Genomic DNA, 19,076 nt, shown 5'->3' with positions numbered 1-19,076 from the left:
ATTTTCGTCCAATTTGTTGTTGTTGTTTTCTCTTTAGAAATGCATCGGCCATCAGCAGCGAGTCAGCAGTAACAGCATCGACCTCAACGTCGTCCTCAACAGTTGTGGCTACAACGGGGGCGTCGGCGCCCTACGTTTGCCAGACATGCGGTCGCAGGTATCAGGTGTTGGGCACATTGACGCGTCACATGCGCAAAGAGTGCAATCAGCCGAAGAAATATGTCTGTCGCATGTGCGGACGCGGCTTTCACTATAATTTCAAGCTGCAAGATCATTACTATTACGTGCACAAGGGCATGTCAAAGAGAGACTTTAAGAACGAGGAGACGGAGAGCTTAGGCTAAGGTTAACCATTTAATTTGTTGTTTGTAAATCATGAAATCAAATGTGCTAATAAAGCAAGTAGAGACAGTGTTTCGTTCAATTTTGTATGTACGATGTATATATGTATGTGTATGTGTGAACAGGAAGAAGACAGAATAAAGTATAAGTAACTGGCTGCAGAGAGTGTAATGCGTCTATGTGTGTGTGTGCATAAATAGGATAGCTATAAATAGAAAGTTTAGTAAGCGTAGAGAGGAGAGACTTTGTATTCGTTCACTTGTGTTCGTACAGTGCAGGAATAGAATGCGCAGTTGTATTACTGACTGTCATTTTCTGTTTGCCTTTGAAATTTTTTATGCAAAGTTGTCGTCGTGCATGCGCACAACAAATACGTAGTTAAAACAAGCTTTTACCTTGCTCTCTCTCTCTCCCACTCTCTCGCCTTGGCAAACATCTCGTTGCAGGTCTGCTCGAATTGAGCTTAAATCAATCCTCTTCGTTTTACTATGAGCCCGATATACCGCTGCTGCTAGAGCCACCTCCGTTGCTGCTACCGCCGTCGTCGCGGCCGCCGCCGCCGATGACGACCCGTGCGTCAGGGCCTACGCTGCGACGCGGCAAATTGAGATCACGCAAAAGGAGAAATAATAGCGCAGCTCTAGCTGCGGCTGCTGCTGCTAAGAAATTGATGGCGCCGCCGCCAATACCGCAGCCGCCGCTATTGGAGCGCAGCAGCTCAGCGGCGACACTGGCGCGCAATGCCGAACTGCGGGACGATGGCAAATTGCAGTGTCCGCAATGCCCGAACGCATATACCCGTTTGTCGGCGCTGAAGCGTCACATAGAATTTGAGTGCGGTCAATTGGAGAATTTCCGTTGTTCGGTTTGTGATGCTGGCTTCAAGCGTAAAGATTCACTGAATCGGCATTGCAAGGTCAAAAAGCATATTACCAAATATTTGTATTAGGATCTCAACGACTCTCTCTATCTCACACGTGAGAAGAGTATTTTTTAATTAAGAGTATTTTTAACGAATGATTAAAGAGCGTAATTTGCGACAGTTTGTCGTTAATTTAGTTGTGAGTGTTTGTTTCAAGGATTTCAATCATTACACATACACTTACGCATACACTTATACCTAAACCTTTTCCAAATCAGACAGTCAGACAGAGACAGACGTACAGTTCCAAAAAGTCCCAATCAACCAATAAGAAAAGAAAGCCAAAATTTTGAATATGTGTTTAATGCTCGTGCCTGCTTGCTGTGTGTGTGCGTATGTGTGTTGTCTGTGTGTTTCCTACTATTGCTGCCTGCCCGAAAGCTCGTCTTGCACTCACACTCGCTCACACATACAAATACACATGCTCATTTCATTTAAAACTTCACTAAAACCAAGCTCCTCTCCCTCTTTTGCATAAATGAACTTACGCTCTTTAACAACTGGGATACAAAGAGAGAGACTGTGGTAATCTGCACCTCTCTCTTGCTCTCTCTGTTCCTATCTTCTGAACTCTGCTACTCTACTCCACTCTCTTATCTTCAGCTCTGTTCTTCTTCCTTTTGTTTTTCTTAATTTATTTCTTTTTCTTTGAGATTACTTTAATTAACCACCTGTGTGCGCCGCTGTGCATTTTACAATTAAAATTAATTTTGCCTGTTTGAAATTTGTTTTTGTTTGAACAAAACGCGTAAACCAAAAACCCAACAAAGCATTAATTTATTAATTTAAAATTAAAAACCAAAAACAAAAGGTTTATTAATTCGCAAAAAAAAAAAAACATTTTAACAAAATTTAAAAATAATGCTTATGAACGAATTTTTTAATTGACAATGGCAGTTTGATAACAACTAATCATTGCTTGTTTTGTGCCTTGAAACTGCGGAACGTTTACACTAAAAATTTAATTTAAATATAAAAAATAAAATGAAATGATTAAAAATGAAATAAAAGCATGCCAAAACCTAAAAATTATTAACGTACTCTGAGCCAATGAAAACATGAAAATTACAAATTATTTCAAATTATGAGATATATCAACCAAAACAAACAAAACAAAAACAAATTTCAGGCTATCAACAACAACAACAACAAGACAGCAGCAATAGCAGCTACAAACAGGACGACAGCTGCGATATGCATTTATCTTATCAAGGAGCAACAGCGGCAACAACAGCAGCAACAGCAACAAATGCGACCGCATCAACATCTTTGCATCACTTTCAAGCGCCTCAATTCGATAATTTTCAGTCAATGCTCAACTCAGGTGTTGCCGTTGCTGCTGCTGCTGCTGCTACAGCGCTAGCCAATCCGCTTGAGGAGAGTTTCACCTGCCCGCAATGTTATCGCACCTATAGAAGGCACGGCACACTGCGTCGCCACCTGCGACAGGAGTGCGGCAAGGGCAAGTCGATGGTCTGTTCCGTTTGCGGTCATCGCACCAAGCGTGCCGATCATTTGAGGCAACATGTGCGCAAAAAGCATCCAGAGATCGCGATGCGTTCGCTCTTCAAGCGCCAGCAACGTGCGGCCGCAGCCAAGGCAGCGCAGCCGGCAGCGCAGTCGGCCGCTAGCGAGGATATTGTTGACTTGGATATGTTGGATGATGGCCTAGATGAGTTAGCCGAGGAGTCGCAACAGCAACACCAGCAGCACCAACTGCAACTGCCACAAACTTTTATAGTCGATGATGATGATGATGTTGAGGATAATGAACAGGAGGCCGGTCTAGCGTCAGATGAACAGCAGCAGCAACCACCACAAATGGACAGCTACTATCAGCAGCAGTTGCATCAGCAGGCGTTGCAGCAGCTGCAAAAGCAATTGCAACAGCAGCAACAGTTGCATGTGCTAGCGGCAGCTGCAGCTGTGGCCAAAGCCAACAAATCGTCGGGCAGCGATGCGGCAACGCTGAATTGTTGAGGCAGGGCTATGGGACAGGGCCAGGGTCAGGGCCAGGGTCAGGGCCAGGGCCAGGGTCAGTGCCTAGGCCTGGGCCAGGTGATTGTGGGGCTGTTGCAAATGCCGAGTAAAAGACGCGCCGCCACACCTGAACTTTACTAATCAAATTAACCAAAGAAATGTGGGAGGTGGGCTGGGGTTGCAGCGGTTTTTAAGTCGTTGACCTTTGACCTTTGAGCGAATCGCTCTTTCCTTACGTATTTGCATTTTCTACAACAGGAAAACTTTCGAAACTTGTTTAAACAATTTTTTACTCAAATATCGCAAAAAAAAAACATTTATTTCCAGCAACGAAAATCAAAATTCAAGTTGAACTAAAAGTTATTTTTAAATAAAATAATGTAGCATATAGAATAAAAAAAAATAATAAGGAGAAAAACCAGCAAATTAAGTGACTAAAAAACTAAAAGTAATAATAAAAGAAAATATATATATAATAATAATAATAAATGCAATTTTTTATATACAGAAGCCACAAAAATGTGTTTTTCAATTTTCAACTGCATGTTTCATAACACGAACACAAAAACACACACAAATACACACACATGTACACTCACAAAATTTACCCAAAAATCAAAAACAAAAACAAGAAAAGATAAAAATTAATTTGTTTTTGCCAATATTTTTTTATTATTTTTTTTTTCGTCCTCAAAACTATGGTAAATAACATTTAATTTCTAAAATGCCTAAAAGATTTATGTAAAGTTTTGGTGCAAAAGTTTGTGTAATTAAGTTAAGTTTTATATATATTTCTTACATTAATTTCTATGTGTGATGCAAAGAACAAGAACAATGCAGAGAAGCAGAAAATGAAATCAAAGAAAAACAGGAGAAAAACCCAACCGCCCAAAAGAAAACGAAAATTTTGTGCAACTGTTTTTCTTCCAGTCTCCCTCTCTTGCTCTCTCTCCCACTTTCTCTCTCTCTCTCTCTGTCTCTGTCTCTCTTGTAAGTGGCGGTCGTGGCGCGGTGTGCATTTTGTTATTGTTTTTTAAGTATAATTTATAATTAATTTCTGCTCCTTAATTAACTCTAATTTTAATGTGTGAGAGTTGCGCCTAATCATTAGACATTTAAGTAGCTGTAAATTATATAAAAAGAAACACACCCAACACTCATACACACACACACACACACACCTACACACATACACACACACACCTACACACATACACAACTCGTTAAGCAAACTCAGCGCAAAAACAAAGACGAAACTATTTTTGAGCCCAAAAAAACCACCCAATCCAAAACTTTTTACAGATTTAAGGACGCTGTACTGTAATTTTGCCACGGCTGTTGTGGCAGCGGCTGCCAACAAGACAACCACAACAACGACAACAGCAGCAACAACAGCAGCAGCAGCGGCGGCGGCAACAAAGACGCCAGCAGCAGCAACCATTGTCGACAGCAGCAGCAACAGCAGTAACAACAATTGCCAAGCAATTAGTATGACTGAAGTTTTTGAGCCGGAGGTAACGATACGTAGAATGTACAAGTGCGGCAACAACAACAACAATAACAACTGCAGCAATAGTGCAACAATAGCCAACAATAACAGCAACAAGCTGCCACACTGCAAAGCCAGCAATTGCAGCGGCTGTCAAATGTCGGCGGCTGCGGCCTCGTTTCAATTGGCCAATTTACTAAACTCGAGCATGTTGCTGCCAACGGCGGCAGCTGCGGCGGCAGCAGCAGCAGCAGCGGCAGCCGCAACAAGCAAACCTATGCGCAGCAGCAACAGCAACAATAACAACAACAACAATAACAACAGTCAGTTGAGAGTTGCAGCAGGAGGAGGAGTAGGAGCAGCAGCAGCGGGAGTTGTTGCTGCCAGCAGCAGCAGCAGCAGCAACAATTTGAAGAAATCTGCGAGCGTGCAATTCCATTGTGAATTTTGTAATTTTAGCTGCAGCTGGCGCTACGATCTAAAGTTGCATTTGCGTCAGAAACACGGCATACATCAGCTAAAGAAATCATAGACGCGCTTCCTACCATTGTTGACCCTACCCCTATCTACACTACTCTATTAGCACCACTTACCAGCCCCACTTAACCCCCCTCGAAGTGTACAGAAAGCGTAAGGAAATTGTCCCTTAATGTTGTTAAACTAATGCGCTAGCTAAGCTAAATAATGAAAACAAGTTAAATATATGTGTACAACTATTTATTGAAACGAAACTTGGGCTTTTGTTGTTCATTTATTGTTAATGAAATATTAAAAAGAAAAAAAAAAAAAAACTACAGAATTTGCAGCTACTCTTTGTGGATAAACTAAATGAAAAAATGACACCAAAACAATAAAAAAAATTTAATTTAAATTAATTAATTTAAATTTAAAAACTTCTGAATAACACAAATTAGTAAATTTTGTTAAATTTATTTATGTAAAAGTATTTCTTAGTTCAAATATTTAAGTAAATTAATTTATATATATTTTTTGTTGTAAAATTTGAAAACTTTGTATTTGTTTATAAATTTTGTGTAGCCTCAACTCAAAAAGTAGTTAACAAAAATTTGTTGTATTAGTTCGATTAGAAAATTTGTCATTTATTTTGGTATTTATTAGTATTTAGCTTTAGTTAATTTCAACTGACAAAACAGCTAAAAAAAAGAAAACAACAACAAAATTTAAGTTTAGTTTAAGTTTAGTTTAATAATCTACGGACAACAAAGACAACATAAAAACGAAAGAAAAACAATGAAAGAGTTTCTACCATTTAAGGGCTTTGCGTTTTATGATTTTTCACACAATATTTTTTATTTTTCTTTTCATTTTCATTTCATAAAACACAAACCAAAAATACAAAAACAAAAAAAATACTCAAAAAAAATTCGAAAACAACTCACAAATGCATCACAACATCATCATAAACTACATACAAAACAATCGAATGAATCAACACGAAACGAAAAAAAAAAACAACAAACAAACAACAAACAACATGCACAAACAACAAAAACGCACAAAAAACAGATGAACACACTCAATCAGGCAATCCATCGCACGATCAGTCAGTTGATCATCAGTCGACGATGAGCCAGAGCTTAGACTGCAAATATGAATTTAAGCACAGCGTCTTTGGCAGCGACATGGACATCTCTGGCGGCGGTGGAGGCTGCGGCGGTGGCAGCGGCGATCCACACGAGCGTTTCCCCTGCGCCGTCTGCGGCAAGAGCTATCTGCGCAAGCGTCACCTGCAGCGGCACATGCGCGACGAATGCATCGGCATACCGCCGCGCTTCAATTGTGAATTCTGCAGCTCGCGCTTTCGCCGCAAATACCACATGGTGCGGCACTTGGTATCCAAGCACGGCATTCCGCCGGCCATTGCCCAGCAGACGACGGGCAGCGGCTCGCGGACGAGCAGTCCGCGCAGTGTCAACAATTTGGACATCAAGCTGAGTGCCGCTGTGATGGCCAGTGTTGCCGGCATTGGCGGTGGTGCCGGTGGTGCTGGCATCGGTGCCGGAGCTCTACACAGCGACAGCGCCAGCGTAGGCAGCGCTGGTTCGCACAACGGCTGCGAGAGTCCCATACCCGAGAATCTGTCGTTGCGCAAGGAGCACTACGAGCGTGATGAGAACCTGAACGGTGGTGCTGGTGGTGGTGGTGCTGCTGGCGGTGGCAATTCGTCGCGTTGCACCAGCCCCTTGCCGCCACACATGATGCCCATACCCACGTACGGGTTGACGGGCGCCATCACAGCCATTTCAGCAGCTGCTGCAGTTGTGGAGGAACAAGCAGCAGCTGCAGCAGCAGCCGCCGCTGCGGCAGCCGCCATCAATAACAATGGCAGCGATGCTAAGGCAACAGTTGGAGCCATCGATGAGCTGGCCGCTGCCGCTGAGCTGGGCATCAAGGCGGAGCCCGTGACGCCAGGCAAGACGCAGCCGCATCACATGCTTGACGAGGAGTGGAACATGAAGCTCGGCCTGCAGATCATATCGAATTCATTGCTCAAGGAGCGCTTGATGAATACAATGCCATTTGCGTACAACAACAACTAAAGACGAGTTGTTTCGTTTTCTTGAAGCCTAAAGTGTAAACCAAAGTCTATATTTTTGCTTAACGAAAGAAAGAAAAAAAAAACCAAATTCTATTTATATTTATTATTACAACAACAACAAGAAAAAGTCTTAATTATTCAGCTTAAGTTTCGTAATTTTAATTTGTCTCTTTGTATGTTTAAACGAACGTAAGAAATGCTTATTATTCCTTGTACCGAAGCGAATCTCAGAACTAAACATTCCAGCGCTTAAATTTATCATTTAATTTAACTTATACTTATATATATATATATTATTTTTTTAAAAAAATGTTTTCAATTTTATTTTTTTGCGTGCTTCTTTAGTCAGCGAAACGTGTCTTAAAAAAACAAAAAAAAAAAAACCAAAAAAAAAAACTGTATTACAATGTTACTTTGCGGTACTATTTATCCTAAAAACAAGAAGAAGCAGCAGCAGAAGAATATGTCCAACTTTAAACCGTCACGAATTTAAGCCATGGCCCGAAGTCAACTAATTTTTGTTAGCATTTTAAGAATTTTAAGAAACATTCTCTGTATAAGTGAAGACGCGATGCCAAGATGACAAGAACAGAAAGAAGAAAAACGAATACTCAAAAGACAAGTGAGAAATGCGAAAATACTCAGCTAGTTCCAAAAAACAAAAACTCCAAAAAAATAAAGCCAGAATATTGTGTAGAGTTGATTTAAGCACTTATTCCAAATGATATGCCACCAAATTGTATACCTAAATGTTTAAGCCTAACTTTAGACGTGTATGTGAATTATTTAAATTAGGCTTAGTACAATATATATATAAAAATATATATATTGGATCACAACAAGAGTAATCATAAAACACAAACCTCAAAAAAAAAAACCAAACAAAAATTTATATTATTAATTGAATAAAACTAAAACAAAAAAAGAAAAAAAAAAACAAAAACAAAAGAAAAGAAATAATTTGTTGCTGCCTACGTTTTCATTAAATATTTATCTTAAATTCTTTTGTTTTTTTTTTAGCTGGCTTCCAACGCCCCTTGCCCCGCCCCCAACCCTCTCTTTTGTTGTTCGCTTTGTTTTTGTTGCGCAAGCAAATTTTGTTGTACAGAGAATTTCACTAACCTATTTTTATTACTAAATTTCTTTTAGATAAACTCTTCTACTCTACCTACTACTACTACTACCTACTACTACGCGGTACTGTGTACTGTGGCTGTGCAGTTCTAGGAATCTATCTATAACCCAGTACCAACACCACCACCACCAACTCCCCAACTATCAGTATCAAGTCCAGTAAAACTGTATGCGTAACCAGTACAACATCACAATATCAAAAGTCTGTCACTTACATACTATTATACATATATACTATATATATATATATAGTTAATCTATGCTGTCTGCGTCTATTTCTTGAAACTTCTCTATATGCTTATATATGTATAAATATATATATGGGTTCTATTTATTCTAGCTGCACATATCAATGATATTACACGCACACACTTACAGATACACACGCACACACACATATACAGTTACAGTTATATTTAACTATCTATATATAGCATGCATCTAGCGCCTGTTTGTATGCTACGAATTGCCAATTGTAATTCTCAACTGGTTTATGTGTGTGTGTGTGTATCGTCTCTCTCTCTCTTTCTCTCTGTGTGTGTGTGTCATGTCTTTTGCTTTTGTGTCTTGTCCTTGCGCTACTCACACAATAAAAAGTTTACTCTTTAATATATTTATCTATATCTTTTTCTCTATATATATTTATATATATATATATATCTATTGTATTTGTGTCTTTCAAAAATAATAATAATAATAATAAATTATTTAACATTTGATGTTTTTTCTTATACAGCCTCTCTGAATAGCCAGCTGTCCGCTGCTGCTCAGAGCTGGCGCTGTGTGTGTTTTTTTCTATGCTCTATATGTGGGTTTTGTTCTATATCTATATATTTGTGGGCGTGCCTGATGTTTTTAGCTTATAAGCAAAATTGTGTGATTTCTTATTTATTTTTTTTTATATATATATATATTTTTTTTTTATTATTTTACCCGTCAAATATTTTTAAGCTTTATGTGTCATTATTTCGATATATTTGGAATGCCTTTATATATATATATATATATATATATATATATGTATATAAATAATATAAAATTATGTATATTTTTTATATCTTAAGTTTTATGTTGATTTTCATGTAGTTTGACTTGCTCAAAAAAAAAAAACTCAGTTTAAGATTTCAGTCATCAGCTTAAAAAAGAAATTTAAAAGAACTAAAAAATGTAATATCATATCATATATATATATATATTCTATAATATTTAACACCCTACAACAAAATTCAAATTCATCAACAACATTTACACACACACACACACACACACATTCGCGCGCACCGCTTCATTCACTCTTTTGTGTTGTTGTTGTGTGCTGTTCTCTCTCCCTCTCTCTTTCTCTCTCTGGCACACTCGCTTTCTCTGTCGCGCATTGTGTGTATGGGGCAAAAACAAAAAAACCCACGCATTTCTTACAGATTTCGTGCTCACCTGGTATCAACACGCGTGCGATCAGTGCGGCAAATCCTACAAGACACGCAAGAGCTTGAGTCGCCACCGTCGCTTCGAGTGCCGCTTTACCACCGAGCGTCCGATCTTTCAGTGCCCCAGCTGCAACTATGCGGCCAAGCGCAGCGACAACCTGACCAAGCACATTAAAACCCATTTTGCCAAAATGAAAAAGGAATTCCTGCCGCTGGCATTTCAAATGCAAGCAGCCAGCATACAAACCAAATGGGAAACTGCATAAAAACAAAAAAAAAAAAAAAACAGCTGAACAAAAAAAATTTAAAATATTATGAAAATGCTAAAAGACCTCGGCTTGTCGAGGCTTCAAATACTCTTGCAGCTGGGCTGATGTAGGCAAAAGAGAGTTTTAACTAGAGAAAACAAAGTCTAAAGGAAGTGAAAACAATTTATATCTGATAAAAGAAATTTTACTAAAACTAATTTCTGAAATTTCTAAAACTAAACATATATAAAATCTGCTCTTAACATATAATTTCCACAGAAAGTTGTTGTTCTTTGAGCTAACTTCAAGCTTAGAATTTTGGCCATAATTATCAAGTGAAAATTTTGATAGTTTTTTGAGTAACTAGAAAACCCTTTTAGCTTGCTTCAAACTGAATGTTAATGCAAAGTTAAAAACTTTATATATAGAAGTTAACTTATAACACTTAGTTAGCTTATAACACTTAATGTAAGGTATTATTCAACACTTATTATCGGGTGCTAGACAAGTTAAGGAACAGCCCTGGCAAGGGCAACTCTACTTACGCCGGTGAGGCTATGATTTGTAAAAATATAGATCAGTCTCGTGTTTTAACTCGTACTGATAGGACATGCTAAAAATTGGTGTCATATAAGTAAAACTAAAAATAGTGAATATAATAAGAAAAACCAATAAAATTAACTGTTTCGATTATTCAAAAAAGAACAATTAAAAGCAGGGTTAAAAAGCGTTCTTCCAGTAAACCGCTTAAATAAATATTCACTCCGTCATTTGCTCGTTAAATGGCTTATTTCATTGTCTGAGCCCGAGGCCAGCAATAAGAGGCACAGTCGCCTCTCAACCTAACTTTCAGTCACCACAGGACTGGAAAACATATAATTGGCGCCCAACGTGGGGCGGACTCCACAACCAACAACAATTAAGACAGCAGCGCGGGAGCTGCAATTGACAGATCTTATAAAGGGATTTTTTTTTTTTGTTTTGTGTTAGTTGAATCTTGTAAGTGGATACTCTAGCCAAAATTTTTCTTCAAACACAAAAAGTGTTAAAATTTATTTTATAAAAAAATACCTAGGACTAGCGAGTATTTTATATTGCAATTGCATGTAAAAAAAAAAAAAAAAATTAATGATCAGAACCAAGTGAGAGTGACTACTTTGGGAATTTTAGTGGCAGCAATTGATCATTCAGATCGTTAATAAAATTGCATTGTGTTACTTTCTGTGTGTCTGAAGTTGTGCATGCAGTTCTCGTAGTTCAGAGCTGTGACGTAATTCGACCCATCTTCTGACGGCCCGTTTTATTTTTCGCGACCACTGACCTGCGCATGTCTCGGTTCAACCAATATAGAAACCCTCGCAGGCAGTCTAGCGACTCAGATTCCGACTGTGTAGTTCCCCCACCATCAGGTAGAATGGATGCAGATCAGCTTACGGAAATAATAAGGACGGCTACTAGCAAAGCTTTAGCCGAACAGGCCGCTGTAAACCAGCAGAGGGAACATGTATTAACTCAACGAATTAATGAGTTAGCTGAACAAATAGCGGTAGCAAACGTTGCCGCCCCACAAGTAGTAGCGTATGCTGCTATAGGAATTAGGAACGATATTCACTGTGACGAGCCACTAGATGCCGTCAAATGCTTACCTGAGTTTGCAGGGGTACAGGAATCGTATGTATCTTGGAGGCAGGCAGCATTAGCCACTTACGAGATCTTCAGACCGTATAATGGCAGTTCTCGTCATTATCAGGCCGTCATCATCATAAGAAGCAAGATTAGGGGCCCCGCAGACGCGGTGCTAGCCTCATTTGGTACTGTGCTGAATTTTGATGCGATAATAAATCGCCTAGATTTCACATACAGTGATAAGAGACCAATTCATGTCATTGAACAAGAATTAAGTACCTTGAGGCAAGGTGGCCTGTCCCTGCTTCAATATTATGATGAAGTAGAGAAGAAACTCGCTCTTCTCACAAACAAAGTTAATATGTCATATGAGCCGGCTTTAGCAAAGGGCCTATGTGAAAAATTCCGCGACGATGCGTTGCGTGTGTTCATATCGGGGCTCAAGCGCAGTCTAACAGATGTGCTCTTTGCAGCAAAGCCCAGAGATCTGCCTTCAGCGCTAGCTCTCGCGCAAGAGGTCGAGTCGAATCACGAAAGGTACTCATTCGCGGCTAATTTTGCAAAAAGTCTTGAAGACAAAGAGCGCAAGCCGCATGCAAAAGCGCAGGGTCACCAATATGAGAGGTATTCGCATCAAGCCGAAAGACAAGCTAGCGGTACAAAGAATCCGCACTTTAGCAAGCAAAACAGGGCCCCATTTCGGACTGACCCACGAAGCACCAGGCAGCACAACAATAATGGCGCACCAGTGCCCATGGAGGTCGATCCTTCCTTTTCAAGGGTAATGCAGCCCACTCAGGCCCTTGCTTACGCGAACAAGAAGCACCCCGCATCTGACCGCACAGGCGGTCTGAGAAAGCAGCAAAGGTTGAATCACGTCACGCAAGGCGCGGGACAGGGGGCAGAGGTGTGTGCTGATGCTGCCTCCAGCGCAGCGGCACAAATCAATGACGTTACTAGTTATAACTCTGATGCCCTTAATTTTTTAGGAGTAAATCCCTTCTACCCGTCATCAGACGAAGAGTAGGAGGGACTCACATGCAATTCCTCATAGACACGGGCGCGGCCAAGAATTTCATTCGGCCACATAAAGGGTTGAAAGGCGTCCGCTCGGTAGAGTCCCCCTTCAAAATTCACTCCATTCACGGCGAGACACAAATTACACACAAATGCTTTGTTTCAATGTTTGGGTTAAAAGCAACTTTTTTTATTCTGCCGGACTTATCAACCTTTGATGGGATTATAGGCCTTGACCTGCTAAAGCAGGCATCTGCTTCGCTTTGTTTAGCTTCAGGACAACTTAAGTGGGGCACGGAGGTCGAACCAATCACCTTCCACAAATGCAAAAATGTAAATTTCACAAATGTAGACTGTGCAGACGCATCCCCATTAGTTAGAAGTTCTTTTTTGAAAATGCTGAAGACCAGACAAAAGGCCTTTGCAGACCCAGACGAGGCGTTGCCGTATAACACATCAGTCGTGGCTACCATTAGGACTACAGACGAGCAACCGATCTATGCCAAGCTTTACCCATATCCAATGGGAGCGGCTGATTTCGTTAATAAAGAAATCAAAGATCTACTAAAGAATGATATAATTCAAAAGTCCGTCTCTCCCTACAATAACCCAATATGGGTAGTAGACAAGAAGGGCACTGATGAAGCGGGCAATAGGAAAATGAGGTTGGTAATGGACTTTCGTAAACTTAACGAAAAAACCGTGCCGGACAAATACCCTATGCCAAATATATCAATGATATTGGGGAATTTGGGGAGAGCCAAATTCTTTTCAACATTAGACCTCAAGTCTGGTTATCACCAGATCATACTCGCTGAACGCGACCGTGAAAAAACCTCTTTCTCTGTGAACGGGGGGAAATACGAGTTCAAAAGACTCCCCTTTGGATTAAAGAATGCAGCAAGCATCTTTCAAAGAACCATCGACGACATACTGCGAGAGCAGATTGGCAAATTTTGCTATGTTTATGTCGATGACGTAATCATCTTTTCAGAAGATGAGGAATCCCACATTAAACACGTGGATTGGGTCCTAAAAAGCTTACACGAAGCAAACATGAGGGTCTCCGTCGAAAAGTCACGTTTTTTTAAGAAAAGCGTGAACTTTCTTGGTTTCGTAGTCACCAGCACTGGCACCACGACGGATCCTGAAAAGGTTAGGGCAATACAGGAGTATCCAGAACCAAAAACGCTGTTCGAGGTTAGATCATTTCTAGGCCTCGCAAGTTATTACAGATGTTTCATTAGGGACTTCGCCGCAATAGCAAAACCCATCTCGAATATCCTGAAGGGTGAAAATGGAACAGTCAGTAAGCATAGGTCCAGAAATATAAAGGTTCAATTCTCTGAAGTGCAGCAGAGGGCATTTCAGAAGTTGCGCGATATTTTGTCATCCGAGAATGTAATGCTCAGGTACCCCGATTTTAAGAAGCCATTCGATCTAACGACCGATGCTTCGGCTCACGGCATAGGTGCAGTTTTGTCTCAAGAGGGTCGTCCTATAACAATGATTTCAAGAACATTGAAGGACAGTGAGGTTAACTATGCAACCAATGAGAGAGAGTTATTGGCCATTGTATGGTCACTTGCCAAATTAAGGCACTATTTGTATGGGGTGAAAGACATTAATATCTTCACTGACCATCAACCCTTGACCTTCGCAGTTTCGGAATCTAATCCAAATGCGAAAATCAAAAGGTGGAAAGCGCGCATTGACGAGTCTAATGCACGTATCTTCTATAAACCTGGCAAGGACAATCTGGTTGCGGATGCCTTGTCAAGACAGCAGCTCAACGCTATAAATGAGCAAGAAATTGAGTCCTGCGCTGCAACGATCCACAGTGAGGTATCTCTCACCAACACCATTGAGACGACAGACAAACCCTTGAACTGTTTTCAAAACCAGATAGTGCTAGAAGAGGCGCGTTTCCCCTTAAAACGAAGTTTTATTCTTTTTGGAAATAAGAAACGCTACTTGATCAGCTATACATGCGTCGAATCGCTGCTAGACGAGCTCGAAGATGTAGTCTCACCCAAATGCGTAAATGCTCTCCACTGTAATTTACACACGCTTGCAATGATACAAGATGCATTGGTGCGAAGATACCCAGCCACAAAGTTCTGGCATTGCAAAAATCGCGTAGTGGACATATTTGCGGTTGGAGAAGGAAGGGAAATCCTCACAGTCGAGCATAATAGGGCCCATAGGTCTGCACAGGAAAATGTTAAGCAGGTACTCTCGGAGTACTACTTTCCACGGATGGCAAAAATTGCCAAGGAAATAGTACAAAACTGCAAAACATGTGCTAGGGCTAAGTATGATAGACACCCCAAAAAACAAGAGCTTGGAGAGACACCGATCCCCTCACATGTAGGAGAGATGTTACACATAGACATTTTCTCCACTGACAAGAAATACTTTCTCACTTGCATCGACAAGTTCTCTAAGTTTGCTATCGTCCAACCGGTCGCTTCAAGAACCATTGTGGATCTGAAGCCAGCCGTAATGCAACTTATGAATTTTTTTCCAAAAGCCAGATCCATTTACTGTGACAATGAACCGTCATTGAATTCAGAGACCATCATGACTATGCTCACAAACAACTATGGGGTCAGCATTTCAAATGCACCACCATTGCATAGCATATCGAATGGACAGGTTGAGCGCTTTCACAGCACTCTGTTAGAGCTAGCCAGATGCCTAAAGATCGACAAAGGCATAAATGACACCGTAGAAGTCATTTTACTGGCCACAACCGAATACAATAAGTCGATCCATTCGGTCATCGACCAGAGACCAGTTGATGTGGTTCAGGCGCACTCTGATGAGCCACAAGAGAAGATAGAAGAAAAGATCAGAAACGCTCAGACGACGCTCAGAGCTAGGGAGAACGCAAAGCGGCAGAATAGAGTCTTCGATGTTGGTGACAAGGTTTTGGTCAAGTCCAACCGACGGCTCGGAAACAAACTCACACCTTTATGTGTCGAGAAGGCCGTGGAAGCAGACCTGGGGACCGAGGTCCTCATTAAAGGAAGGGTGGTCCACAAGGACAACCTAAGATGACTCCCTTGTTTTTTTTTATTACACCTTTTTTTTAAGCCGCTAGGCAATTTCGAATAAGTTAGATATAGTTTTCTATTTACCTTTAGCCACTTGGCATAGTTTTTATAAAACATTTTGGTGGCGGGTACACCCGATGCTGGTGATTTAGAGCAGACTAGGTCCACTGAAATGCGACTAATGAATGCCAACAGTAGACGGATAGAAGTAAACACTGAGGTTCAAGACCAACTTAACCAGTTAACATTTGCTGTCAGTGGAGTTCTCGGGATAGCCAAAACTCACAAATTGATTTTATTGATTTATTTATTTGAAACACTGAAACACTGTCCAGAAACAGAATGCGGACGATGGAGTTGCAAAGTTTAATGCTTGCTATTACTCTCGCGAAGGCTCATTGTTAGCCCAAACATTTTGGACTCCTCAGATTTAAAATCAATTTGGCTAGAGGAATCCATCAACACTATACATTTTATAACCAAATTCCCAAAAATTAAAAAAGCCTGCAGAAAAATTACGATTTATCCTGTCGTCCACAAGAACCAGCAACAGCTCTATTCGCCCCATAGTTGGATGCTAAGCCAGAACCACAGCATGCAAATCTACAAGCGGAATCGTTGAGGAAACCCCCTTGTTCACGGCACCACCACCAACAGTAGAAGCTCATCAGCCAGCAACAACTAACGAACTCTTCGCGGCGGTAGAGCCAAGCGACTCTTCATCCATACTAGAACCAAGTCAAGAAATCCCCAAAACACCGCCAACTGCATTAATTCAAGAAGTTTCACAGCCACAGGTTGCTCCAACCGCTGTCCATCTCTGTCGACACCTGCCACGGCTGCCGGCTCATCCTCATCCTCATCGGCAGCGGCGTCACGTCAACTGCAGCTGCCGGCATTGTCGGCAGTTGCCGCACGGCAACAGCAGCTACTGCTGAACGGCTCTCTGAAGAGCAAGACGAAGACATTTCCTGCGTATCGAGCATCGGTGCGCAGCGAGAGCGACGACAAGGAGTACAGGGCGGCTAGCAGCAGCAGCAACACGATACCGACGACGGGCAAAAGTCGGCCAAGATCAGCGGCAAGAACTGTAACAATCTGCTGCACAACGCCGGCAATAAGCTAAGTGTGAGCAGCAACTCCTTCGGCCTATACGCAGCATCTGGCATCATCGCCCAAGAGCCCTGTCTCCAGCAACGGCCATCTGAACAAATACTGCCTGACGGACTTGACGCGCCGCAAGGCCGAATTCAATCGCCAGCTGAGCGCGCCGACAGACTACACACATCACTCGTCCAGTAACGGCTCATAGCATCGCTGGAGTGGTGGGACACAGTCATCACGGCCATCACGGGCACGTGCACGGCCAGTCATCGACGGCGCCAGCCACACTCAAGTCGCTGCAGCTGCACAACTTTGGTATGCATCATCCGATGCCAAGGCCCACGTCCACGTCGTGCACCAACAGCTTCAACAGACGCCACATACGTAGGCGCAAGAGCAAGCTTAGTAAGCGCCTGCTGAACGGCGATAGCGAAGAATCAGTACGCTGCTCATACTGCTCCGTATTGAATGTGAATGAGAACGACTTGCGGATTTCATTCGAGAACACCTGCACCGACTCGCTGGTCACCGCTGCTAATATGCGACCAAGGAACCGAAATGGTGCACTTTGATGATGTGTCGTTGTACGGCACTCCGAAAGAGGAGCCATATGCTGTGCTTTAATCTGCATTGGCTTCACTCTTTGGTGGATCATCGACGCAAAGAAGTCCGCGAAGCACTTGCGAGGAGTCGTCGCTGGAATTGGGTCGGTCGAGGACGACCTTACACTTGAGGGGGGGGTAGTTAACTTATAACACTTAGTTAGCTTATAACACTTAATGTAAGGTATTATTCAACACTTATTATCGGGTGCTAGACAAGTTAAGGAACAGCCCTGGCAAGGGCAACTCTACTTACGCCGGTGAGGCTATGATTTGTAAAAATATAGATCAGTCTCGTGTTTTAACTCGTACTGATAGGACATGCTAAAAATTGGTGTCATATAAGTAAAACTAAAAATAGTGAATATAATAAGAAAAACCAATAAAATTAACTGTTTCGATTATTCAAAAAAGAACAATTAAAAGCAGGGTTAAAAAGCGTTCTTCCAGTAAACCGCTTAAATAAATATTCACTCCGTCATTTGCTCGTTAAATGGCTTATTTCATTGTCTGAGCCCGAGGCCAGCAATAAGAGGCACAGTCGCCTCTCAACCTAACTTTCAGTCACCACAGGACTGGAAAACATATAATTTAGATATATATCTATATCTTATTTTTATTTTTATCTTCATTCTCTCATTTCAAACTGAGAATTGTCTGAGAAAATAGTTTCAGCAAGCTTAATCTATACTTTAGCAGCAGTGCTGTCTGCTTTAACATCAACTAAAATCTAACAGTTTCCTACAGATATTGTATGTGGTCCGATTTTTGTGTTACATAGTCTTGATCTAAGAGATCTCTACTTAGAAAAAAAGCTTAAATATATGCCTAGGTATAAAAACTCTTAAGTTAAATATGCACATTTAAAGTTCAATTGAATTTAAAATACAATTATATATATCTGATCTTAGCTTCTTAGTTTCTTCATAACTCACTTCAACCTGCTGCAAGAGTCTTCGAAAGCAGCAAAAGTTAAACTCCATTTGATCTCTATAAGTTGTCAACTATATATATTTTAAGTACTGGGCAGAGCAACGCACAAAATGTTTCTAACTGAAAGAAAAACCAAATATGAATAGCGCACACTGGATAACAACAATTTCTCTTCCCCCTCTCTCACGCTCTCCCTCTTTTTATATATTTTGTTTACCCTATTTTTGCATACTTAAACTTTCACTTTGCTGTCTCACATTTGCATGCCAAAAGGTCGCTTCTATCACATTTAACATAAATTTGTATAATTTATGTTAAACTTATGCAAAAAAAAAAAAAAATAATAAAAAAAACTTGTGCAACAAAGTTTTGTGCGTTGCAAAGCCCAACAAAAAAGAAGCCAAAACTGAAAACTTTAAAATTGATCTATGCTTTAGTCTTAAGTTTACAAATTATTTAAAAATCTAAGTTAAATTCTAATATATATATATATTTTTTAGCACTTTAAGCCAAAAGTCCAAAGATAAATGTAACCGAAACTAAGTCAAAACAAAGTCAAAACTAAAAAGTTATAAATATTTTACTAGACTACTGAGAGTAGTGTCAGGTTCTTAAACAATGGCAGAGTAGAGAGTT

General features: G+C 40.7%; 1 protein-coding gene across 17 annotated transcripts in view; it reads left to right on the top strand.

Annotated features, from left to right (window-relative positions):
• Positions 1–19,076, top strand: part of LOC111599070 (longitudinals lacking protein, isoforms F/I/K/T) — an 85,298-nt gene that overhangs the window by 19,598 nt on the left and 46,624 nt on the right. Inside the window, exon 5 of one of the 17 annotated variants that reach the window (XM_023314641.2) lies at positions 6,261–7,431. The exons of 13 other annotated variants lie outside the window; for them this stretch is intronic. In XM_023314641.2, the coding sequence (XP_023170409.2) occupies positions 6,261–7,294 (1,034 nt within the window). In that variant the 3' untranslated portion in view covers positions 7,295–7,431. Of the gene's footprint in view, positions 1–37; positions 360–788; positions 1,307–2,393; positions 3,260–6,260; positions 7,432–19,076 lie in introns of those variants that run through there. 3 more of the 17 variants (XM_030225121.1, XM_023314683.2, XM_023314675.2) reach the window with 3 other exon arrangements.

This window comes from Drosophila hydei, unplaced genomic scaffold (assembly GCF_003285905.1).
Source record: "Drosophila hydei strain 15085-1641.00,03,60 unplaced genomic scaffold, DhydRS2 tig00008122-arrow-pilon, whole genome shotgun sequence".
Lineage (NCBI taxonomy): Eukaryota > Metazoa > Arthropoda > Insecta > Diptera > Drosophilidae > Drosophila > Drosophila hydei.
The sequence above is the reverse complement of the archived record's forward strand: the minus strand, read 5'-3'. Positions and strand labels throughout refer to the sequence as shown.